The sequence below is a fragment of the Episyrphus balteatus genome, chromosome 1, assembly GCF_945859705.1.
Source record: "Episyrphus balteatus chromosome 1, idEpiBalt1.1, whole genome shotgun sequence".
Classification (NCBI taxonomy): Eukaryota; Metazoa; Arthropoda; class Insecta; order Diptera; family Syrphidae; genus Episyrphus; species Episyrphus balteatus.
The window spans coordinates 164,687,692-164,714,088 of record NC_079134.1 but is presented as its reverse complement, the minus strand read 5'-3'; the positions used below and the strand labels follow the sequence as shown (position 1 = coordinate 164,714,088).

The 26,397-nt window shown below is 31.0% G+C and overlaps 1 protein-coding gene across 1 annotated transcript in view; it reads left to right on the top strand.

Annotated features, from left to right (window-relative positions):
• LOC129921085 (proteasome subunit alpha type-5) overlaps positions 1–23,258 on the top strand; it is a 74,331-nt gene extending 51,073 nt beyond the window's left edge. Inside the window, exons 2-4 of the mRNA XM_056002743.1 lie at positions 22,100–22,176; positions 22,320–22,456; positions 22,510–23,258. Of these exons, the coding sequence (XP_055858718.1) occupies positions 22,324–22,456; positions 22,510–23,105 (729 nt within the window). The 5' untranslated portion in view covers positions 22,100–22,176; positions 22,320–22,323 and the 3' untranslated portion in view covers positions 23,106–23,258. The remainder of the gene's footprint in view (positions 1–22,099; positions 22,177–22,319; positions 22,457–22,509) is intronic.
• The last annotated feature ends 3,139 nt before the right edge of the window (positions 23,259–26,397 follow it).

Sequence of the window (26,397 nt, the reverse complement as noted above, 5' to 3'; positions counted from 1 at the left end):
ACAACCGCTGTACAAAAATAATTATGCTAATGTCAATTAAAAGTAACATGACGTTTGTACTTATGCAGTTTGAATTTGCTTACATAGCGGTAACTCATTGACTTTGACAACTAATTAGAATTTATGGAAGAAAAAAACCCGTCGACACTTCTTTAAGTCTTGTACACAAGACAGACAGTTTTTTTTTTTTTTTTGTTGCACCATCATTTAAGTTTGCTGAAGTGTACAGCGATGCTACGATGAAGTCAATGATTACCTAATCAAAAATATGTTCAGTTTTAAGTTTAGCTTCACACGCGATCTGGATTTCGACTCCAATCAATTTAATTGCGCTCAAGAACTGTCACATTGTCATTGTTGCAGTTTGAACGAACAACAAGTCTAATATGAGTGCCACTTTGGTACTTCTTTTTCTGTTCTGGTTGAATGTATGAAACGAAAAATTTGCAATCTGTTTAACGATGACTCCATAGCAATCCTGTAGAGGTGCTATAACATGCGGCAATTCCAGTGCATTGATTCAAATCGAACAAACTGTTGTATTCAATTCATAAGGAATACCACCGCTCTCAACTCATATTATTATCTACAACAACAACTGTATACTGTGTAAACCAATACCAAAGTATATTGCAATCCGTTTATTGTAGTTTAATGCAAAAAACTTACATAACTGAGTAAATCATCGGTATGGTATACTTTATATATAGTATGTGCTTCTCTCTGTAGTCTGTGCCAACCGCATGCAATTTTAGACTGCAAGGAAGCATTATTATATATGTGGCTAACGTGTGAACTTATACATTTTTTTTTTTATTTAGTAAAATACGATATCGAACGAAAACGAAATTAATCATCTTTGGCTGCAGCATAACCACACTTTTGTGTATGTTTGCTTGTATATGTGTGTATTGAAAAAGCTAAACACAGTAATTAGTCAAGATGTTTTGATTTTTTGTATTATTTGCTTGAATTAATAACAATATTGAACGTGCAATCAAATTAAGTCCTAGCAAAAGCGTGTTCGAGATTGAAGCAGGAAGAAAAATTCGTGTGATGTTAATTTAATGAATGAGTTAATCAGCGTTTTTGTGTCGGTAACCTGATGAAGGTTTTATTTATGAATTTTAGAATTTATACAGAGGAAATTTTTGGTTTTTGTTTGAGTTAAAAATTTTTACATTTTATTAAAGAAAGTACCGGAAAATAAGTGGGGAACTGAATCTATTGCGATTTAGGCTTATCTTGGAATCGGGTACCTCTGCACACGATTTATACTAATAAGCATATAATGGCCAAAAAGTAGGTTAAATTTTTGACAGATATGTATTAGGGTGGTCGTTATTTTTAAAAGTTGAGCAATTTTACTGAGCACCCTATTTTTTTGTTCCTTTACATCTTAAAACACTATCCTATTTTTTTTTTTTTTACGACCATGTTAACACGTGCCGCTCTGACCTTAAAGTTAACGCTCTTGGGAGAGTACTTTCACAGTATGAAATTTTTTATGAATTTAATGAAAATGTTTTTTTGTTGTCCCTAAGCAAGTGTAGGTGTCATTTAAAGTGCAGTTCATTGCTTCTGGCTATAAAATATTGCAATAGCTTTTGTTTAGTTGTAATACTATAATTAAGTTAAATGAAGATGCCTCTTGAAAATTTATTTTTAGTCGGTTTTAATGAAAAAAAATTCTTGTTTCGAAACTGTCGTCAAAACGAGATGCATTAAGATTTTTCTAAGCAAGGAATTGAAGATCAAAGTAAAAATAAATACATATCGCTCATTTACTTGAATACTGTCATAACTCAAAAATCACGAGTTTTGAGTTATTAATGCAGAAGTTATTTTTGAATAAAGTAGTCTTTAATCCTGCAAAAAGTCATTTCTTTGAAAATTGACGGTGAAGGATCACTAGTTTTATTTAAGAAACTTACTTTTTACATAGAAAAATAGATTGATACTCGTTTTCTGAAAAACCAGTTTTTTTGAGTTATGAAAGTGTTCAAGTAATTGAGCGATATTTAAATGAAAAAATTTGTTTTCGTAGTAGAAGAAGAGGTTGAAGTTGAAAATCAAAGCTCTGAATCTATAGTGCCAGAACCTTTTGGCTCGAAAAGAGCAGGAGTAGATATTTTTAATCCTAGGCTATCGGCAGTGCTTAATAAATGTAAAGTAAGTTACAGGAATGCCGTTCACCTCTTGACAGCCTGCATTGATCCTTCAAAATTTGTAACTAACCGCTCCTCTATACGACTCTAGAATCTATCGTCAATATATTCGTGGGCAATCAGCTTTATTAAGTAGAACTAAATTTTTTGAATTTAATTTAAGTTTTGCCGTTATACACTGGGGCTCAAAACTTCTTCCCGATATAACTGGCCAAGCTAAAGCAGACAGACTTCCACTTGGAATTTCAGAACTTTCAGCTTGAACTTTGATTGAAGTATTGTCTACAGTGTACGATATATTAGAAAATTGGTCCTTGATTGACAAAGTTCAAGCTTATGTTTTCGACACAACTTCATCTAACACTTGGCGTTTAAACGGAGCTTGTGTTCTATTAGAAAAAAAAATTGGGCGAGACATACTCTACCTAGCTTTTAGACATCAAGTTTTCGAAATTGTTCTTCAAGTGGTATTCAACGCATCCAAATTTGACCCATTTTCTCGACCTGACATTGCTTTGTTTAAAAGATTCAAAACACAGTGAAAAACAATTGATAAGATTGATTTTCTTACAATAAATGTGGCCAACAATTACTTAAAACTTATATTTTACTACACAAATAATTGAAAAAACACAAATTAAATTTTTTTTATTATTATTTTTTTTTTTTTTCAAAAATCTTGTCCTTTGCTCCCATATATATTTGTTCTTCAAATAATTTTTATATTGTCATTATTCTGGTAGTAAATAACGTTTGAGCAGAATTAAAAGAAATAATATAAACATTATTTTTGGAAGAAAAATTAATTTAAATAGGGCAAAATGCTTAAAATTATTGAAAGAACTTCGGAAAAAAATGTGTTTGAAGTCGTTCCGATAAATCGAAAAACTGATGATTCCTATCGGTTTCTCAGGTCCGAAATAGGGGGAAACAGTCAATGGTGCAGACGTCTTAAATATTTTTTTGAAAAAAACTTGCACAGTGTAATTTGTATTCAACATTTTCGGACTGTGCGAAATTATCGCCAAAAATACCCAGGATGTAGTCTTGAAAGTCTCGAAACTCGTTACGAAGGTTAATTTAATGTTATTAATTTATGAAAATATAATCCAAAAATTTATTTATTTAAAATAATATTTGTTTTTCTAACACTATTGATGAAAATATGACTTCAATAATGAAAAATTAGACATTGCTTGGATTCTTATTTACTAACCCTTATAGAAGAGAATTCTTAAAACTTCAAACTCAAAGCGGCACGTGTTAATATTGTGCGATTTTCTTGAAATTTTTTTTGTACACATTTTAATTGCATAGGAACAATAAAATCGGGTGCTCAGTAAAAAAAATAATAAATTTTTTTTCCCATACAAATAAGGACCACCCTAATATGTATGCAAGTACATACATAAGTTTATGTTCATTTGTTCCATTATAGACTCTAAGCAACTTATGGTATTAACAAATGAAGCGTTTGGATGAAGAATGGGGTAAGTTTTGGTTTTTTTTTTGAAAAATGAGGATGCCTTGCGAAAACTTAAATTTCCGTCTAATCTACGTCACGCTACGATTCGTATTTTCTTATTTAGCGCTTTTATTTTTGGTATAAAAAGGTTATTAACAACTTAAAATCGTATAATATGAGTGGAAGAATGGGCTAACAGCACTTAACTCCTTTTTGGGTGAAATAAAAAAAAACCAAGACTTTTTTGTCCGAGAAAAAAATCGTATAATATGGGTGAAAGAATGGGCTAACAGCACTTAACTCCTTTTTTGGTGAAATAAAAAAAACCAAGACTTTTTCGTGCGAGAAAAAAAAAAGAAAAATCAGCTTTCTGCTGAGAAAATCAAAAATTTAAAGGAACAAATGATGTTCATACCAAGGAAACACCACTGGTTTTATAAAAAAGCTTTATCGGAACCATGCGAATAGAAAAAAACTATTCAAAATAAAAAGAAAAAAAAGAATTTTCTTACTTAACCCCTTTGTATTGTTAAAAATTCAAAATACTAATAAGCTTTTTGTGCAAGAATGAGTTAACTGCTCTTTTTCTGAAAAAATTTGTTTTTTTTTTTAATATACCAAGTAACATTGTTAAAAAGCTGTTGGAATACAAAAAAAGTTCTCAACAAAAAAACTTTGGGTAAGTAAATAAAAAAAAAATTAGTTCAAGACCCTAAACATGACAATTCTTAAACCACCTCTTTAAAGTATGAACTAAGAAAACTATCTCAACTAAAATTGTTACCATTTGATAGCTGTGGTCATATAGTATGTAGGTCCTTATCGGAGACATGCAGTTGAATAACCGCCATCCGGTTGGAAGTGTTGAGAAACAATTTTCCTATTTTTTTGGATTTTTGTTTGACTTCCTTTCTCTCCCGGATATCGCTTGAAATTTACATGTAAAACGAATCCTTAATTTTTTAACCGGGAGACTTAGCAGTTGAAGTAAAAATACGCAAAAATCTAAAATTTTTTTTTCGTTAATTTGAACTAATTGATGTCCATTAACCGTGCAATTTCGTAAAAAAAAAAAAAAAACCAATTTAAGGACCCCCCTCATGTAGCATATAGTGGCACATACCTAAAAAGTCACATATTTTATGTTAAGACTAACACATTTTATATTTAAAAGTAGCTTTATTGTTTTTAAATGTATAATAACTAAAATTATTTAAGAAACATCTTGGCAAAGAATTTTACTTTATCAAACAAAAGAGCTCATGCACGAACTCTAATTTATCATAGTTTTCTATAAATCTTTATAATCTTTTATTCCTTGAATAAAATTTGGTTTTAACCTAAATCAAAGATTAACCTTCCATATACAAGCTATAAAAAATCTTTTGCTTTTATTGTTGGAAATAAATTTAAATTATTGGGATTTATTCTTTACACATTCTCCAAATGCCTATATAAAATTAATTGATAATATGTCACAATTAAAATTCTTTGAACATTATCAGTCATTTAGAATTTCATAACTATGTAATGTTGCGTATATTACACACAAACCAATTAAACATATTGTTTAACACTCTACATTTAACAAACGATTAAAATCTCTCAAAAGAGAAAAAACAGCACATTCACGTAGATCACATTGCCTCTAATCCGCGGAAGTATTTTAATCACATACCTCTACCTGCCCAGAGCCATGGCATCAGGTAAGATTATCACATCTGTCCATGTAATCATTTCTTGTCCAAACAATATAAGACCTAAAAGAGCGAAATTAAAAACCTCGAAACATTCAAAAGATCGACCATCAACTAGACTATGCACTAGCCACTAAAGAAACAAAAACAAAGCTGAAATCTTTAAATATACTCGTATACTCATAAATATATAAAAAAAAAACCAGTGGACGATTTGAGTAGTGTAATTTGTTAGGAAGTAGTGCACTATTGCAGACTTGCATTCACTTTCATTCGTTTATGGTAAGATACAAAATAGTACTGGTCTTGTGATACCTGTCTCTAGCATTCGTGTCAGTGGCTCTATCAAGTTGTAATTTTTTTCTTCTTCTGTTTTTGTTTTCCTGAATCACGATTTGATGATTTTTAGCAAACGAGTTGACTTTGTCACATCTGCACATACATATTTATAGATGTAATGTAACAAGTTTGAAATTTATAGTTTGGACCAGGAGTCCAATTTTGTTGATATAGCCGCTTGAATAAATCAATGCTGACACTTTTACACTCGATAGCTCTTTTGCGTCGTTAAAAATTTAATTACATCTTTTAAATTAATCCCGTTCCTAGAGATAATATAGAGCAAGTAAAAAAAATGAATTGGGTAACTTGGTTGTTGCAAGCAAGAGTGTTTTAGACTTTTTAAAACCCCTGAAGCTCTATATTGCATGACATAAAATAAGAAAAGTTATGAACGTTTTTCACAAAGTATCGCCTTACAATGTTTCATTTGCAAAACTAATCAAAATGATAGAGGAACATGACATTTTCCAGTGTTACGTTTTTTTTTTTTTTGCATAAAACCGTTTAACCATTTTTATTAGAAAATTAGCGTCATTATTTCAAATTTTTAGCTATGTATTTTTTCATCCAAACTTAAAGTAAAAAAGATAGTCAAAAGTTATTCGATTAATTATGATATTTTGAAAATTCAGTAACACTTACAAACTTTGAACTGGCTGAAAAATCAAAATGCTGTTGAAACTTGAAAATGCGTATTATAACGATTATAATTTTTCAAACATACAAATTTCAAGATGAATTAGATTTTGTTTTAAAATTTTATTTTCAAATTCACTCTCAAATATCGTCGTGAAAACAAGTAAAGAGTGAAAATCTTTTCGATTCACTTAGTCGCAGAACCGGAATCGGTCCCTTGATGTCAGAAAAATAAAAAAACTGTTTCACCAGGGTGATGCGCCGTCTTATATCTTAGCAAATATCCACAAATTACGGTTTGAACCGCCTTACCAGTAAACACTGTATATTACTCTACAGATCTAACCCTTGGTAATTTCTTAATTTTCTGTATTCAAAGTAGACAAAATCAAATGCTAATAATTTAAAAAGCTAACTACCAAACTAACAGTGCTACCGTTTCATTGATATTGCCTCTATCTCTAGTCACGGTGGTCTTAAAAACGCGGCAGGGTTTATAAAAATGGATCCCAAAAGTAATGATGCAGATTTGTTCGAAATTATCCCTGGATTCCAAATTTGTAAATTTCAAAATCGTACCTGATCCCTTTTTTGAGTTACAGGCATTATACATATATATACATTTGACTTAGAATGGGGGAAAAAAATTTTTGGAAAGCTAAAATAAACTCCTTGAATTTGATGTTTATTTGAAGTTAATTGAGTAAATAGTTTTTGAGAAATTTAATTTCAAAGTCAAAATTAAAAAAAAAAAATATTTTTTTTTCTTTTAGTTTATTTTATTCATTTGTTTTTAATAAAGGGTAAATTTACACAAATCAATGCTCTCATTGATTTTAAGTCAAAAACAAAAAACCGCATGTTTAAAAGTATCTTAGTTTTTAAGATTTAAGGAAAAATGTATCTTTTCTCCAATTTTTGTTTTAGCTACTTTTAAATTTTTTTTTCAAATAAAAAAAGAATTAGCCTCAAATCAATTGGAAAAAAGGTCACTGCAACACGCTGCTGATCAGGACGTCTTCTTTTTTTTAAATTAACGCGAAAGGTCATTATGAATTCATGTAAAATGACTCTTACGATGAAAATCGAGAAACGGTTTTGTGGTCCCTGAGGACCTTAGCTGTCCTGAAATCTATGTTATGTGGGATATTTTTCTGATATACGTAATATATAACTCTTACATTTCAAAAATAGTCCTGAAATATTCAGAACGTTATTAAAATAATTTAAAAAATATAAAAATAAAAAAAAAATACGAAACTCTAAAAACTGGCAAAAAAAAACATTAAAACATAAAAAAAAACACCAAAAATGAACAAAAAACCTCAAAAAAGGAGCCAAAATACCACTACGTTCTTGGGGTTGATTCTGAGTCACACTAAGTGTGATTAGAACTTACAAATCTGTTGATTAAATAACCATTATACAATTTTTCCCTTAGGAACAAATAAAACAAATATAAAAGTGCCTATCTATTTTTTCCATTTTTGAAAAACTAGAATAGTTTTTTGCATTTATTTTTAATGATTTGACTAAGAACTAAATAGAACATTAAATTTTGAAAAAAAAACTTGCTACAAGGTTCAAATTAAAAAAAAAATTAACTGAAATACAAAAAATTATTTTCTTTTTTAAATTTTGACTTTGAAATTAAATTTCTCAAAAACTATTTACTCATGGCGTTTTCGATTGGCAGTCCGGAAGCGTCCGGAATCATTCTGAAAAAATTTTATTCACACAAAACTGTCAGTTTTGTACGAATAAAACGCTTTCAGAATGATTCCGGACGCTTCCGGACTGCCAATCGAAAACGCCATCAATTAACTTCAAATAAACATCAAATTCAAGGAGTATATTTTAGCTTTCCAAAAAGGTATAGGACATTATAATGTGCTTTTGTTTTTTCTTTAATTTTTTTCCCCCATTCTAAGTCAAATGTATATATATGTATAATGCCTGTAACTCAAAAAAGGGATCAGGTACGATTTTGAAATTTACAAATTTGGAATCCTGAGATCATTTCGAACAAATCTGCATCATTACTTTTGGGATCCATTTTTATAAAACCTGCCGCGTTTTCAAGACCACCGTGTAGTGGAACTTTCATAAATGTTAGTGACGTTTTTGTGTGTTTTTAGTGTAGTAACTAAAACACAAAAAATGGCAATATTAGGGAAACCTGCCGAACAGCTCCGATTTTGATGATTGTTGATTTGATATTGAGGAATACTTCTTTCTATCTATATATCTATATAGGTTAAAAATTGCTGCTGTTTCCGGTTTGTTTTTTTTTTAATTCAATTGAAGATTTGTATGAACAAATTAATTTTATTTTCGAAAATTTAGCTTAAATTTCATTAATTAAATGATACCAAAAGATTGTCTAGGTAACAAAAGGAAAAAAACAATAGAGAAGGTTTGAAGATATCTTTTGTCAAAGTCAATACAAAAATTCAGTTTTTATCAAAAAAAAATCCAATGAAATTGAAGTACCTACATATTTACATAATTCTTATTTTTTTTTTTTTTTTCAAATCTATAAAATATATTCAGCCCTATCGAGGTATCCGTTCGGAGAAAGTTTCGAAACGATAGCCCGTTCTGTTCGGAACTTACATATGTATCTTTCATAGGGATGGGACAAACCGGCCGGATTATACCGGTTTCGGTTTTTTTTGCTTCAGTCAGCCGGTTTTTCCGGTTTTTTTTTTTGTCCTCCCAGTTTAAACCGGTTTTTAGAAAAAAAAAAACCGAAAGAATACCGGAAGAAAAAAAAAAGTCGAACCAAAAAAAAGACCCCACGAGACAAATAACTGAAAACTGTCAAAACTTTCATTCCCTCTCTCAACTAACCATATAATTTTAAATTTTCATTCATATTCAGTTTTAAAAATTCCCCAAAACTCTTACTAAGAGTGAGTTAAGAACTCTTATAACAAAATCAAATTAAAAAAAAACTTTGCTTATGGATTTTCTTCAAATTGAGCTTTTTTTTGGTTGACAAATTATGTTAAAAAAACGAAAACCGGTTTTTCCAAAAATCGTTTTTTTTGCCCGGATTAAAACCGGCCGGTTTAACCGAATGGAAAAAAAACCGGAAAACCGGTTTTTGTACTAACAACCGCCATCCCTAATCTTTCAAGGTATCCACTTCTGAACAAAAAAATAAAGTATACAATCACATTCATTTGACACATGTGTCAGCGCGATTTATTTAATAAATAAAAATCCTTGTAATGCTCAAGTCTTCTTAATTTCAACCAACCTCTCTTGCTGAGGCTTTATCACTATTTTTATTAATCTACACTAAAAAATCAAAATTATATTTCCATTTTTATATTTCTTCCTGTAAAATTCCACTTTTCTTAAAATATTCTGCAACTATTTTATGTCGGAGAATTTCCGATGAAATTCAAAGCACAACTGTCAAAAAATCTTTGTTGAACACACTTCATCGCAATGCGTTGATAGGCGCCATGTTTCATCGGAACGGAAGATTCTCCGATATGTCAAGCGGAACGGATACCGCGATAGAAAATTCTCCGATTTCGAACAAATCGGAAAAAAATTTTCTCCGAACGGATACCTCGATAGGGCTGATTACCTTATCATCTTCTGAACTGAACTTACATTATTAATACCCAAACAATTTTTAAAGATTAATTTATATTTTATTGCGAAAAATTAAAAAATAAAATGCACGACTGGGGTCGCACGTACTTGCTCTTGCAATTCAAAGCTCTTCTATGTTAGTCTACTTTTAGATTTTAAAAGCTGGCTTCAAATTAAAAAAAAAATTGATATTGGGGAAGAGCCGACATTTATGGCAAAATTTTGTTAAATGAAAAAAAGTGTTTTTGTTATTTGACTTTTTTGAGAAAAAATAAAAATGCAGTTTTGTTGCCACTGCTTTAAATATTACGTAGGTATACAAAGTTTAATCAAAATCGTTAGAGCCGTTTTCGAGAAATTTGCAATATCGTATTTTTTTGTATGGGAGGTATACGTTCTAAACGATATATAAAAAAACAAAAAAAACCCAACTTTCAGAATTCCATAAAAATCGTCTGTACCAAATTTGAAGAAAATCCGTCCACCCGTTTAGGCTGTGAAAATGTGTACAGATGGACGCACAGACGCACGGACGGAATTGCGAGACCCACTTTTTTGGAATTCTCCATCATCGTAATGTTGGTTTTGATTAAAACCTCAAATTTTTTTTTCGACACGAAACCAATACTTGCCCTATAGAGCAAGTAAAAAAGTCATTTAAAAACACTAAAATTTTGTAGTTGATGCGCAAAAGGAAATAATATTACGATATAATATTATTTTCATGAACAAAGAACACGAAAATTCCAAAAAGAAGTTTAACCCAAAGTCCAAGCTCAGAATAAATCTTTATTCCAATGTTTTGGTCAGCGATTGAAGTTTTGGAAAAGTAACGTTAAAAAAGTACACATACGCCACAGTGACCAACCAAACCGTTCAAAATTTTCTGTCTCTACAATTGGTCGTATTATTAATTTATCATTTAAAATTTTTGGTATGGTAGGTATGTGTAGCTCAGGGATCTCTAGATATCATATAAATAGAACAATTGAATCAATTGATCTTTGACATTTACGAGTATGGTTCGCAATTCTCCTATTATCATAAACTAAATCCAAGATTGACATTTTATTCTTTGAATATTTTAGTCTGATATTATTCATTGAATTGCATTATAGGGGCTCTCAAAAAGACAAAATTTATGAAATTGTCTTATTGATCATAAACGAGTACATATATAAGTTTTTCTATAACTCCTTTAACAGCTGAAAATTCCATAATTTTGAATTCAAATAAATCTACATAATCAAAATGTCAGGCCATAATTCTTAAAACAGTGTCAGCCCTGCATTGAAACGTATTTTATAGAGTCTACACATTTAAAGTTCCAAACGTCATTGTGCTAGATCAAAAACTCTCATCACGAGAGAGGTTTCCCATCCACTTAAAGTACAGTATACACATTCAAGATTTATTTGGAGCAAATGTTTTATTGTTATGAAATTCGATTTTATCGGTTCCGTGTATGTTGTTAAAAAGACTGAGGCCGAATATAATCGCGCGCAAAACTGCTTTTTTTACGTTGCAGACCTAGTCCACCAAATGGCATTACTCATACTGGTATTGTATATGTTTGGCTATAACTAAACTATACACTATTGAACAAGTCCAAGCTTTTTGGGATGAAGATGAACGGGTGCCCCTGTGTGTACCAGCTGGTACAAGAAATGTAGGTATAGTTTCTGTTTAAACGACGACGAACGACTTCATGCCTGCTCTTGGACTGCATTTGCGCGCACCAAGCACCAACCGAGTGTTAGTGGTTGCGAAAAAGTGTGTTGTGTAGCAAGTGGTAATAATGGTAATGTTGTTATTATATTTAGACGAAGAAGAAAAAAAATACTTTTACGAGTGTACAGTGGCTTAAATGAGCCTTTTGCATGGAACCATAATATTCCGGTACAGTTTTATAGATAAACGGCACAAGACTTTTATACAGAGAATACAACAATAGTAACGGCGCAATGCATAAAAGTTGAATTCGTTAAAAATTGCAATTATAAAGAACAACAACAAAATCCTTGCGCAATACTTTCTCCACATTTGGAACAATGCGAATGAATGATCGACACCCAACAGACACTATCGGTGCATTATAGGAGTTCAATCAAAATGTGTTGGCACAAGTCAGAGGCACCTATGCCGCCGCACACACAAGGGCTATGCGACAAGCTCTTTGATGGAAACAGAGTATGTTAACTTTTGGCATCATAAATGGCATTGTACTTTGGGTCACAAGGTGGTGATGGTGGTTTTTCATTTTCATTCATTTATTTAGCTTCCGTCACTTTATAAGTTGTTACATTTTCACCGAAGTAGGTATAATTTGGTGACAGTACCTATAGCAAAGCAGACATATTGAAATTCATTATAAAGCATAGTCGAAATGTCTGCGGTTTGTCTGCTTACACTTTTACATGAAAGTGTTGGAAAAAGCTGGAAATAAAAGTTAAGAAATAGAGAGATACGGAGAGAAGCACAAATGAACGAAAAATCTTGAATTTCAAATTGTGGGAATTTGGGAAGTAAATTTTATTTGAATGCAATGCATCATTGAATTTCATTTTCAACTTAAAAAATTACTAACTTCCGTAGTTAAACCTGACATTCAGGAACTGAAATGAGAGACACATGGGGTAGAGCAAAATACTCTTTTTTTGTTTATGTTGAAAAAGACTTACATTTTTTATTTAGAGACTCATTAAAGTCTTGCAAATTGTAGCAAAATGTCGCAAGCTTATCGTGTTATCGATTTCATTTGAACATATCCTTAACAGGGATGTCATTAATAGCTGTCAGGCGATAGCTTTTGATGAAGTTGTTTGAGATGAATAACAACTTTATAACCAATTTGTTGGCTTTTTTTAAATTTATTTTCATGTTATTGCATTTATCCAGGTTTATCTTCAAAAAGATGAAGCTTGTTTTAATGTGAGTTGTGATTCCTGTGAAAAGATATTTACCAGTTTTGGTCAATACTTGTTGGATTTCTGTTTGATAAGCAAGTTCCCAGAATAATACCTAAACATTTACTTCCTTTTGGGACATGTATATTCAATGTTTATATAGTGTATATCAAACTTTGTAACGAACTATGAAAGTATTAACAAGAAATTTTAATCTTGCATGCAATCCAGTTCGCACTTGTAAACATGAGAAAAAGTTAACTGACAAAAAAAAACCTTTTTTAATATGTTTAGACATGCATAAAATATTTTAAATAACATCTAGGTAAAGATAAAAGGATTACATCACGGACAATGAAATCGATCAACGCATGGGCGTGTTTATCTTCGAAGCTGGTATCTAATTTACCAACTTACAGTAATTTTGCTTGTATAATGATGTAAAGAAGCTTCTTGTCATAATAATTTTGTTGCCGTGTAAAATTCCTATAAAGGCGACCTATTTTCACTAATTTAAAGAAGATTATTCTCCTCCGATAAATAATTTTATCGAGAGCCGATAGTATTATTCGTTCCTATTATTGAGTACTTATTGCGCATAAAATAGGACTTCTCATGCTTACCGAAGAAGACTTAAAGGAGTACATTTGCACTTCAATATCACACCTTCATACGATAACAGCATATATTTTACACTATCATTTTGAAAGGACTTCAGGAAAAACTTGCAAATCGCAATAAATCTGCGGAGACCCATAAGTAGGTTTATTTATTTTTTTTTTTTTTTGTTAAAATCGCACGATTTCCTTTTTACACAGACAAATTACATATTACTATAATGCACTTTAATTCACTATTAAATTACGTTTAAAAAAAAGACTATTGGCATATTTCTTGCATTAGGAAGAGAAATACTTTAGCGTCAGACAATAAGGTCTTAAGTCACAAATTTTAGTTTGTCAGAAAATGAAATTTAAGTTTTAAGGCATGCAAATTGATAATTTTTGGAATATTGACCCTCTTAGGGCCAATTTATTGAGCCTCCATTAAATTTTTAAATTTGTCGTTTTAGTTAAAAGCTTTGTTAATCTATTGACGTCTTTAAGTTTCCATCATTAAAAAATCATTTAATTCACTCTGCTTTAGTTAAAGTCTTTACTTTTAATGGAAACTTTAAATTTAAAATTCCATTAAAAATATCCCAGGGATTTTTTTATTTTTTGAAAAATTAAACTGTCAAAAGCTACATTTTTGTCAAATAAAATATATTTAAATTTGAAGATTTGAAAGATAAAGAATATAAAAACTCAAAAATGATGGCCCTTAAGTATTTTGCAGCTAAAACGCCAGGCAAAAACCCACAGACGGTGTTACGATATACAATATCACGAATAGAACTTATGACAAGGCTGAGCATAAACTGAAAATATGTATTTTGCAGCACGACAACCGTGTTTTTTGGAGGTGAAGCAGTTGATATAGTATATCGTCGGTGAAACCAGAAAAGTGTGTAACTCCAAATTTTCTAAAAAATTAAATGCCATATGTTAGACAAACCTGATATCTACCGTTTCTTAAACTGAGAATCCTCTTAAAGTTCATAGTTTTTATTTTATTAGCAAATTAGAAAATGAAAACTCATACAAATGCCTTCAAAACGATTTTGTTTTTTTGCTCTCCTATAAAATTTGCTAAAATGGAGTTACACACTTTTCTGGTTTCACTGACGATATGTGACAATTGCCCACGTACATGTTAACGAAAATTCACTAATTATAATAAGTGAATTTTCGTTTGTTTAACCCGCATACCTTCCCTTAATAGAGCCTTGACTCGCAGTTATTTAAAATAATATTACCTTTATGGCATTATTTTGAATATAAACTAATTCTTAGTTAGCAACGGCTCGCATGACAATACCAATATAATCGGCAATAGATTCGCATATTTTCAAGTGCATAGAAGCATAAATTCATGAAGATTTACCCTATTGAACAGCTTTAGCTCCATTAAAATCACATCACAAAATTTAAAATAAAGTTTTAGAATAATTTGAGGTAGGTACTTTTACCAATAACACTGGTCAACAAGGTTTTTGTTACAGACATCAAGACATACTTTTCTATAGGTTTTTTGGGTGCTGAGCTCGAATCTGGAGTCAGAACAATTCTATCACATCACGTTTTTGAGATAATCCCGTTAGAAAATCGAAAATGCCGCTTTTTACCAGTTTTCGAGATTATTTCTTAGCTTTTGGTTATTTGTTATTAAATAAATTTGTAACGGTTTCTAGTAGAACTAAATCTTGTCTTTCTAAATCCGTTTAAATCTTTTAAAAATTTCTTTTCTTCGTTGAGAAATCTGAAGTTGAAATCAACGTGTTTGGTATATCTTATGTTTATTTACTTTTAATAGCGAATCTCAAAAAGTTCTTTGCCAATCGCTTTCAAATTTTGACACAACGTTCTATTTTGAATCTTGCAAGTTTTTATATCTGCGAAAGTGGTGAATCGCGGTGAGATACATCAAAGCGTGACTGTGTCAGATAAGTTATACTAAATAATTACTAGTGAGAAAAATATAATTTTTTTCTTGTTAAAAACAAGACAAGAACTTAATGGAATGTAAACGAAACGTTGTGTCAAAATTTGAAAGCGATTGGCAAAGAACTTTTCGAGATTCGCTATTAAAAGTAAATAAACATAAGATATACCAAACACGTTGATTTCAACTTCAGATTTCTCAAAGAAGAAAAGAGATTTTTAAAAGATTTAAACGGATTTAGAAAGACAAGATTTAGTTCTACTAGAAACCGTTACAAATTTATCTAAAACAACTAACCAAAAGCTAAGAAATAATCTCGAAAACTGGTAAAAAGCGGAATTTTCGATTTTCTAACGGGACTATCTCAAAAACGTGATGTGATAGAATTTTTTTGACTTCGGATTCGAGCTTAGCACACCAAAATCCTATAGAAAAGTATACCTTGGTTTCTGTAACAAAAAAAAAGTTTAATTTTGTTGACCAGTGTAATTACAATTACCAAACGTTGGTTTTATGATATTGATTGAACACTTTTTCACCATCTCAATATTTCCATATTTATGCATATTTTATTTATTTTTAATTGTCAATTGACACTGAAACTTTTTTTAATAAAATAATAAATGAAATGACATTTGACGCTAATGGAGAGTGAATAAATAGAAACCCTGTCTAATACCTCCATTTGCTCTAAAAATCCCTCTTAAAAGGTCGAATTTGGTGTTTTAACTAAAACGACTTTTAAATTTTATGATCAATTAGTTAATGATGCCAAACTTCAAAAAAGTCCTTAAAAGAGACTGAATTAAACGAATTTGGTTTTTAATTTTAAAATTCCCTTTTTTAATGGCGATTTAAGTTTAATGGAGAGTCAATAAATTGGGCCTTAATTCTATAAGGAGCAGTTGTTTACGATTCAAATTTTTTTATATGAAATTATAAAGAGTAAAGAACTACAATTTATACTCAATCAAAAATCCAAAGATGGGATTTTTTGACTTAAGACCTTATGGTCTAACGGTAAAGAATTATGCTCTTATAAAGACTTATAGAAGCTGAAGTTACAAGCATTAGTAAAACTTTATAAAATCAAAATTTTTAGTTGGTTAAGAAGATTTTAGGACTTCAGTCCGTCTTCCTAAAAATACTTCTGAACATTATTATAGTATGTTTATAGAGATTTTTCAATTGTTCCGGTAATGACACCATAAACACTGTAGAGAACCCGAGAGGAAAGCAATACAATAAAGAAAATATATCCTAAAAAGAGTTATATCAGCATTGATTTCGCACCGTATCGTACGTGGTAAAGGAACCTTATAGGCACCAATAGCTATTTGGATCAAAAATACGGGAGCAGAATTGATAGTTCGGTAGCTTAAAAACACCTTTTTTTGTTTTATTTCTTACAAGTTGGCAGCCATTTCAAATGATTTCATTACTTTTACGACACCTTGTAGCTTGTACACACTAAACCCTTTCAAGTTCCAACCTATTTAAGTACTTAAGTAGAGTAGTTTATCTTCAAAAGACCCTAAAGGCATCTTGTCATGCCGAAATTCTCAACGAGCTCAAATTATTATGTTATTTCAAATTTCTTTCGTTTTTATCAAAACATCAATCTCATTAATCAAGAAAAATTAGTTTGCCAAATTATGTTTGTCCAACAATACCCACATCAAACAATGAAGGTCAACAAACCAATCAAATCATGTGAGACCTTGAAATCTAATATGGGTGTCCCATAGAAATCTCAAAGAAAAAGATTAAAAAAAGAAGAAGTGAAGAAAAATAAAAATAACACAAATAAGTCAATTAATTAGTTTCGATTAATCAAAAGCTTAAAAAAAAGACGCCAAATCAAGTACAAATTGCACACGCGCATCACGTCACACGTACAAGAGTCCAACTTAAAGGTTTCACCATTTACACTAGATACGATCGAGTTGGGGATAGGGACCTGCGAAGCCCTCTAAATGGCAACAGTGGACAGGTGGTGCATTATACTACCCACTGGCGAATTTAGTTATGTCAGAATGACGTTTACACTATTCACCAGCGAATTACGAGATCATACTCAACTGAATTAGAAATAGACCATAGAGGCGCTTGAGTGCGCTGTGTGCATTCATTAATGCGCGGTCTGGCATGATTGTCTTCGACTTCTATGTACTTCGGTGTACGTACATCTAGTTATGGCAATTTTCGCTACATATGAAGGAAATTGTGTTGTGTTTTTGGTTACACCGACCGATACATCATGACTTAACCCGATTCTCGTGGGACATCGGGGGAAAGGATTAATTTTGCAGTCAGGTTTCAATTGCATTGTTTGTTGGCTTTTGGCTATCTTAGTATAGACACAACTCGTGTATTAAGTACTGGCTTTTCCATACTAACTACCCGTTGCCTGTTACCTGTCATCATTTGATCGAATACAACGGAGTTTTAAACAATTTTTGCATGGCGGATTCAGATTCAAAGTTGATGCTTGGTCAAGATATGCGGTAATATCATGGACGTGAAGCGCATTTGAAAGAAAGTGTATACAATCACGCGTTTGGTTACTGGGAAATTGGCCAAAGTTTTATAAATAGACGCGGTGGCAGCACAGATTCTTATCGATATCGTTTTTGATATCATATAGTCATGGTATAGTGGAGTCTTTTTGTGGCTTGCAAGAGTTGTGTGTTGGTATAAAAATGCTATTAAATTTGGTTTATTTTTTTTTTGTGTTATGCGATTTAAACTTTTATTATTTGAGTAAGTGCATGCCTATGTGATGCATAAAAGGTGTTGCAAGGAAATGATTTTAAATTGGTTTTAAAGAGGTTTTTCGATTGGTGTACATACCTGACGAATAGTTTAGCTTCTATTAAGCTTTATAATTATTGTTACTTTTGTTTATTACTAATCCAGTCAAATAAGGGTTTAACCTCGGAATTAATGTTAGTAGAAATTTTTTTTGCTCAATATCTTCCTTTTGCCATTCTATAACATATCTCAAAAGTCTAGAAAAATCTCATGTCCGCTTGTCGCGATTTCAAGGTCAATTCGCGAAATGGAGATTTTCAAAATTAGCAAAAATAGGCTATGGTATTATATACACAGATGATACATGATTTCAAGGTATTTTTTAATTCTGATTCCAAAAAATCTAAAATCAAGGCAATCTGACGTCTCTGAAAAAAGTTATACCTGTTTTTGACCTGTCAACCCATATTATTATAAAAGTTGCAAACTTACTGCCGAAAAACCCTTAAAAGTTATGGTGGATGAACCAAATTTTGCATGAAGATTTAAGAATCCATCATTATTAAAAATCAAAACAATCCATTACAAAAAATATATATACCTACGAAATAATGGTATTTTTTGATGGAGGGGCAAATTTTAGGATATGCACTAAAGAAGATTCTTGTTCATCTTAGGAATAAGTGCAAATAGGCTAATTTTTCATTTTAATCTTTGTTTGGATATTCTTTAACTACCCTCAAAAATCTAAAAAAATCTCATGTCCGCAAGTCCTAATTTTTTTAGTTTGAAAATAAGGTGCAGATTTTAAAAAATTGAAAAACTACACTTCAGATATTTGTGTCAAATCAACATGAATAAGGTGCATTACTTTTTAGGGATGGTCAGGTTGACTTGTTTGTGAATTTTGTTGGAATAAGTGTTGAAAAATACCTTTAAATCATGTCGCTTATGTTGGTATACATATACAAATTTAAACTTTTCTAATTAATTTTTTAAAATCTGCACCTTATTTTCAAACCAAAAAAATTAGGAATTGCGGACATGAGATTTTTTTAGATTTTTGAGGGTAGTTAAAGAATATCCAAACAAAGATTAAAATGAAAAAATTAGCCTATTAGCACTTATTCCTAAGATGAACAAGAATCATCGTTAGTGCATATCCTAAAATTTGCCCCTCCATCAAAAAATACCATTATTTCGTAGGAATATATATTTTTTGTAATGGATTGTTTTGATTTTTAATAATGATGGATTCTAAAATCTTCATACAAAATTTGGTTTATCTACCATAACTTTTAAGGGTTTTTCGGCAGTAAGTTTGCAACTGTTATAATAATATGAGTTGACAGATGAAAAACAGGTATAACTTTTTCCAGAGACGTCAGATTGTCTTGATTTTAGATTTTTTGGAATCAGCATTAAAAAATAACATAAAATCATGTATCATATGTGTATATAATACCATAGCCTATTTTTGCTAATTTTGAAAATCTCCATTTCGCGATTTGACCTTGAAATCGCGACAAGCGGACATGAGATTTTTTTAGACTTTTGAGATATGTTATAGAATGGCAAAAGAAAGATATTGAGCAAAAAAAATTTCTACTAACATTCATTCCGAGATTTACCCCTTTTTTCTCCTTATTTTACTGTATTATACGTACTTAATAAATAATGTTTCTCAATGAAACGCTGTACATTTATTTTTTCAAAATCACACATTATGCGAACTATTTCTAGAAAAAGATGATGTTTTTGAGTAGTGCAATGTTAAACTTTCAAATAGTAACATTTTGTCACTTTTGAGTCCCAATGTTTATTACAATCGAAGTATGGATCTGATGTGAAAACAAAAATATTGTTTTAAGAAATATAGATATTAGATATGCTTATACAGTACAAAACCCTTGAAACAGGTTGTTACCATCAAGTCCACAAAACATAAAAATCATGAATTTATTTTCATTATTTTAGTTTTCTTTCTTATGGTTGTTACCGTTTTCAATACGTTTTTTATACGACTGTGATTTGTAGAACAAAAACAAGAATTTAATTGAACTTACAAAAATCTATCGAGTAGGAAGGTATATTAAAACAAAAGAGCTGACCTACGAACCTGATAAAATAATTATGCATAGTTTGTTTAGTCAAAAGTGGGAAAAAAAGCAAGTTTTCTTCTATTAGACCGAGCATATTTTAATAGTGGACGTATAACAAAAATATAAGTAAGCAGTTTTATAACTATATGCGTCTTAATATCGAATTCAATGTTTGGAATATTTAAAGTTGAGCTTTATATGGTTTTCGGGGAGGGGGGGGGGGGGGGGGGGGGGGGTTGACGTAATTTAAAATTCTAAATCTAAGAACTGATGCTCTGAAATTTTTCCTAAATTTGAACACCTCAATCTCAGCAATGCGATTAGTAAAACTCAAGATATGTTATGTTTTCGAGACTGTTTTGTTTAATTTTTTGTTTGTTTATTTGAATTATAGAAATCTCCGATTTGCTTGGTTAAAAAATCATAATCTTGACCTTGACGTTAGGTTGCTTTTGATGATGATGGTTACAAAAACATTTAAGGGCTAATTTTAAAGATAATTTAAAGTGCTATAATTCATTATTGAAGAAAATCAAAAGTTCGTCAAATATTTGAAAAAATGTCGATTTGCTCCAACCTTGCGTCCTTGCGAGACTAACCCGGACTTTGACCGACTATAAAATTGAATTTAATTAACTCACGGAATTCATTCGTATACCATTTTATAGATAATTTTATTGTGAACAAGACTGTTCTTGGTCATTCGTGGTTAAAATAAGTAAAAATGGAGCTATTAAATAAAAACGAAACCAAACTCTTTTCCAAGATGGCGGCTGCTCCCGACGCGACGTCCAATCATTCCAACAAATTGACTTTTATGATTTGGACATATACACTCAAAAATAATTTTTTCCTGCGAAAAATGTGATTTGATTTGAAAAATTAGTGAAAAAGTACAAAAGTGAAAATTTTCAAACGCATTTTTGTATACTTTTTCTGGCTTGAAAATCAAAACAAATCATGCAAATAGTTTTTTTTTTTTTGGTCTAAAAACATAATTTGTGTACTTTTTTTACAAATTAAGGTCATAACTACAATGACCTAAAATGTGAAAAAGTGGGAAATTTACAAAAGTAGAAATTTTTATTTCTTTGTAGCGCTATTTTTTTTGGAAAAAAACTGCTAAAATTGTTCTTTCTGAATCATTATTTAATATTTTGTGCTCAGAAAAACTGTCACAAAATGAGTTTGAACATTTTCATTTTTTGACTTTTTGCAAAAAGTGGCCGTTGTACCCAACTAACAATTTTGCTTCTATGAAGCTTTATAGAAGCAAAAGAATCATGTATTAAGCTTTACAGAAGGAAAATTGTTAGTCGGGTAGTTATACACAAACAACAAATTGGGTTAAAAATGTTTAAAAAAAGTAGAAATATTTCTGTTTTAGGCAGTAGCCAAACAGACCTAATGGCAAGCCACCATTAGAAAATGAACTTCTCATTTTTGCCCAGTTTTTTGTCAAGATCATTTGACAGTTATGTGTCAAATTTACTAGCAAGAGTTTAATGCCATATTCAGCTATCAAATGAACGCATTTTTATATTTGTTTCCATGTCATCGTTTTGTCCTAACAAAAAATATTGTCGCCATGCCTTCATGTAGAAATTCGCATTTGAAAAATTTAAAACAAAAATTGTCCAATTCAAATGTAGTTCATGTAATAAAATGAATATAGTAACTCTTGTGTGAACAGCTTAAAATCAAAAACTAGAAAAGTAACCGCTGTATTGTATCCAATACACAAACCATGCTTGCATTTTTTTTTTATATTTCAATGTTGTCCAACCTGCAAATAATTTACTGCCAAATTTTGACAACCGTCGGCAACAAAACCAACAAGCAAAATCAAATCCCAAAAGTGTTTTGTCATTTTCCAGCTAAATTAAAGCTTTAATTTGCATTTAAAGAACAAATAAACCACATAAATTTTATTTATTTTTAATAATCAATGTAAGTAAAATAATTTTCTTATATATTTTCCAAAACAACCAAAACCTCTCGATATAAAAAATAGCCGAAAACAATTTGCAAAATCATGAAAATTAACCTAACTTTTTTGGCTTCGGTTTCTTTGTGCTTCTTAAATTTATTAGAAAGATGTTTCTTACCCGATCCGAATACGATAGAGGAGTAAACACCTTCTCCCCCGAAGGTCGTCTCTTCCAAGTGGAATATGCAATTGAAGCAATTAAATTGGGTTCCACAGCAATCGGCATTTCAACTCCTGAAGGTAAGTTATCCATTTTGTCCAATTAAACTGGGCTAATTGATAATTCTTGTTAGGAGTCGTATTGGCAGTCGAGAAACGTATCACTTCACCTCTAATGGAACCAGGTACCGTTGAAAAGATCTCCGAAGTTGACAAGCACATTGGATGTGCCACATCCGGGCTAATGGCTGACGCACGAACTTTAATCGACCGGGCTCGTGTCGAATGCCAAAATCATTGGTTTGTCTACAATGAACGTATGACAATTGAGTCGTGTGCTCAGGCAGTGTCCACTTTGGCCATTCAATTCGGAGACAGTGGAGATGGTGGTTCGGCCATGAGTCGTCCATTCGGTGTGGCTATTTTGTTTGCTGGAATTGAAGATGGCAAACCACAATTGTGGCATATGGATCCTTCAGGGACTTACATTCGATATGGAGCCAAGGCAATTGGTTCGGGTAGTGAAGGAGCCCAGCAGAATTTGCAAGATAATTACACAAAAGAGATGACTTTGAATGAAGCTATTGAGTTGGCTTTAAACACTTTGAAACAAGTCATGGAAGAGAAACTGAATTCGACAAATGTTGAGGTAATGACAATGACTCCAGATGCACTCTTCCGGATGTATACTAAGGAAGAAGTGGAACAAGTTATTACCAAGCTTGTTTAGATTGCTCGGGTGTATCTCTCATCTTTAAGTGGTTTTTTTTTTGGCTGAGGAGTTTATTTTTTATGAAAAACATCAAGAGAAAATTTTAAAAATTTCCATTTGCTGATTGTGGTATTCTTTTTTTCTAAAATTAATAAATGAAAATAATAATTACTAAGTTTTTTATTCATTTTGGATACAAATTTTTAGAAAAAATATTATAGTACGGATTCTTAAGCTGGTACAAGAAATATAAAAAGCCCAAAGCTATCTACGAAGTCGGGGTCAGAAATATCAAATATTCAAGGGTCCCAGCACGCATAAGGATGCTCAGAAAACGTAGATGTTTACTTTTCGATGTATCCCCATCGGACTTCACGGATCAAGTTTTAGTATTTTTGAATTATTCCGACCACAAACATTATTTTTCAATATTAAATAGAGCTTTATCATTGGATTTTAGGGTAATCGATGTAGTAAATGTAGCTGATGTAGCTTGTTGAGAAACAGCCCCCAGGCCCATCAGAAAAAAACTTTTTTCAAAAGCTTCACGAGTTTTAAACCAGAAACGTAATATGCTTCAAGGAAAGCTCGTAAATAAAATTTTATTTATGCAAAGCTTAGAACAAAAATGTATTGGGATTTTTAATTTCAAAATAATAACGCCCATAATTATTATAATTAAATTAAACAATAAACGATAAAAGGGCAAGTTTAGGAAACTATACAACTTCAAGCATTCACTAAACATTCTTTGAGATAAAACTTGTTTTGAAACTCGAATAATAATGTCGTTAATCTTGATTAAAAAAAAAACAATATTTTATTTTTTCATTCGATGCATCGAAAACATCGATGTCTTTATGCGATGCATTGACAAAAATTGATGTAAGGTTACGATGTATCACATCGATGTTTTTTTTTTTCCATGAGCATACCTAAGCACGCATAATATTTAAGTCGAAAAACTTTAGAGGTAATTGTCTCGCATGATAAAATCGAGTATTGGCAGCATCAAATTTGATTCAACGATTTTAATAGAAAACGCTCGATTGAACCAAATAAGATGCTGCCACTGCTCGATTGTATCGAGATAACTCTAAGTTACGTGCTTCCATTCCGAAGATTTTTTTTCTTAAAGCCAGGGGTCAAATCGTCGCATACGTTAACGAGTAACTCGTGAATGGAATCTGTTCATTTGGCATGATGTCATAGGTACAGCAAACGACTTCGTATTCAACTGAACGGAATGTCATTCGTTTGGTGAACCTTTCGAATAAATTGTAAACGGGTTCAAAAAGTAAAGGAGATAAAAGTATATCTTATTTTAATATTAATTAAACTGTTTGAAATCACGAAAATATACATTAGGACATATATTAACAAAATAAAATTTCACCAAAAGAGTTCAAACACAGCACCAACCCCCATTGCAGACCATTGATTAAAAAAAAAAAATAATTCCTCAAATTAGAATAATATGGAAAAAAAATCTTGCCAAAAGTGGGGCTTGAACCCACGCCATTTACGCTCCCATAACTTTTATGAAGCAACATTGCTCCTTGAGTCAGGCGCCTTAGACCGATATGGTATTTTTTCGTTTACATGTTCGCTATTGACTTTGGAGACTTCAAAATTTTTCGCTCCGCTTCAGCTGCGTATTATACTTTATATGGAGTTAGTAGTTAAGCCCGATATTTAACTTGAATTTTGAAAGGGATTTGAATAATTTTTCTACTAAACTAGTTTGCAAAACTGTTCAATGATACATACCTTATAAATGTGCATCAAAATCTCATTTTTGAAAAACAAAAATGGATATAGCGAGTTTTGTTTCTCATGGCCTCAATTGTATCCTACATTTTTTTAATGTTCTGAACAGATTCTTCTCAAAAATTTATTTTTTGAGAACAAATAAAAATCCTATGAATTGACTTTTGACAGATGAATTCCTGCGGAATATTTACTGCCGATACCAATTAATTTCGAAGGAAATTTTTCGCGATAATTTTTGTTGCCATGTTTGAAACAAACTCTATTGAAAAAGTAGTTCAAAGCTAAGTTAAGTAATAAGAATAAAATAAATGCGCCCAAAGGAACAAAACTACTAGTAATGTTTTTCAAAATAATCAATTTTAGCTTTTAAAAGCTTCACTGTTCTTGTTTCCCTTGTATATATTCTTCGACTTTGTTTTCGTTCCATAACGTTCCAGTTTAGTCTCAATTTTGCATTAACGAAATTAGAAATAAAATTGCTTTAATTCGGAGATTCACTTATTTAGAAATTCTATGGAACAGCACCAGTTCTTTGTGTTTGTAAATCTTAAAATTTTAAATTAAAGTTGCGCGCACACAACGCGAATGAAGTATGGATTTGATTTAAATAACATTATTTAAAAGAAATTTTTTTTATGAATAAGCAAGCATTTTCTCTATATTTAAAAACGAGGCGTAAAATTAAAAAAAAGTCCTTTCTCAAAAATTTTAGGACAGTAATTTATGTGCGTTTTTGATTTCGGACATCGAAAATTTTTTAAAGGTCATGTCATCATGGGTAAGTACAAAAATTACTCTCAAAGTTTAGATCATGTTGACAGATTTCAACACAAAATTAACAGACAAAAATAATGATGTTCCTTGAGTTCTTTTTTGAGCAAATATATCATCAAGATCAATAATTAAGCCGTTTAAAAATAGTTAGAAACAAAAACGTTTTATGTGAAAACTTTGAAAATGGCTAGCAAAAAAATATAATTTTCTTATTTTTAAAGTACGACCTTATTTGCCGTAGTTTCCCTTAAAAAATCAATAATCACTCAATTGTTCTTAAGCAAAATCTGGAACAAAATGAATGGACATTTCTGCACGATCAATTTTGCATTCTCTATCATTGCAATGCAATGTTGCACCTATAAAACCTGTGTCGCAAATATGAAGTTAAAATCATTCGTCTCCTTTTTGATTGATTTTTCAAAAAACTCAAAAAAACAAAAGCATAGATAATGTCGAAAAAAGCCAAATTTGGTGTTAATCGCTTAAACTGTTTCGGGTGTTACTCCTTTTATGAAACGACTTAAAAACAGAAATATATGGTTTAGTTTTTTTTTGCATTATTCTCTGCAGGTTCGGCAAATTTTTAAGTGGGAGTACAAAATTGATAAACATGTAACACGAAATAGATTTGGTCTCGTTTTGAATAGTGAATCAAACTTGCTATCGAATTCGATAACTTCATATGATGAATAGCTATCAATCGCTGGCAGCTTTAAGTACTAAAAAGTAGTGCAAAGGAACGCAGCTTCTATTAGCATCA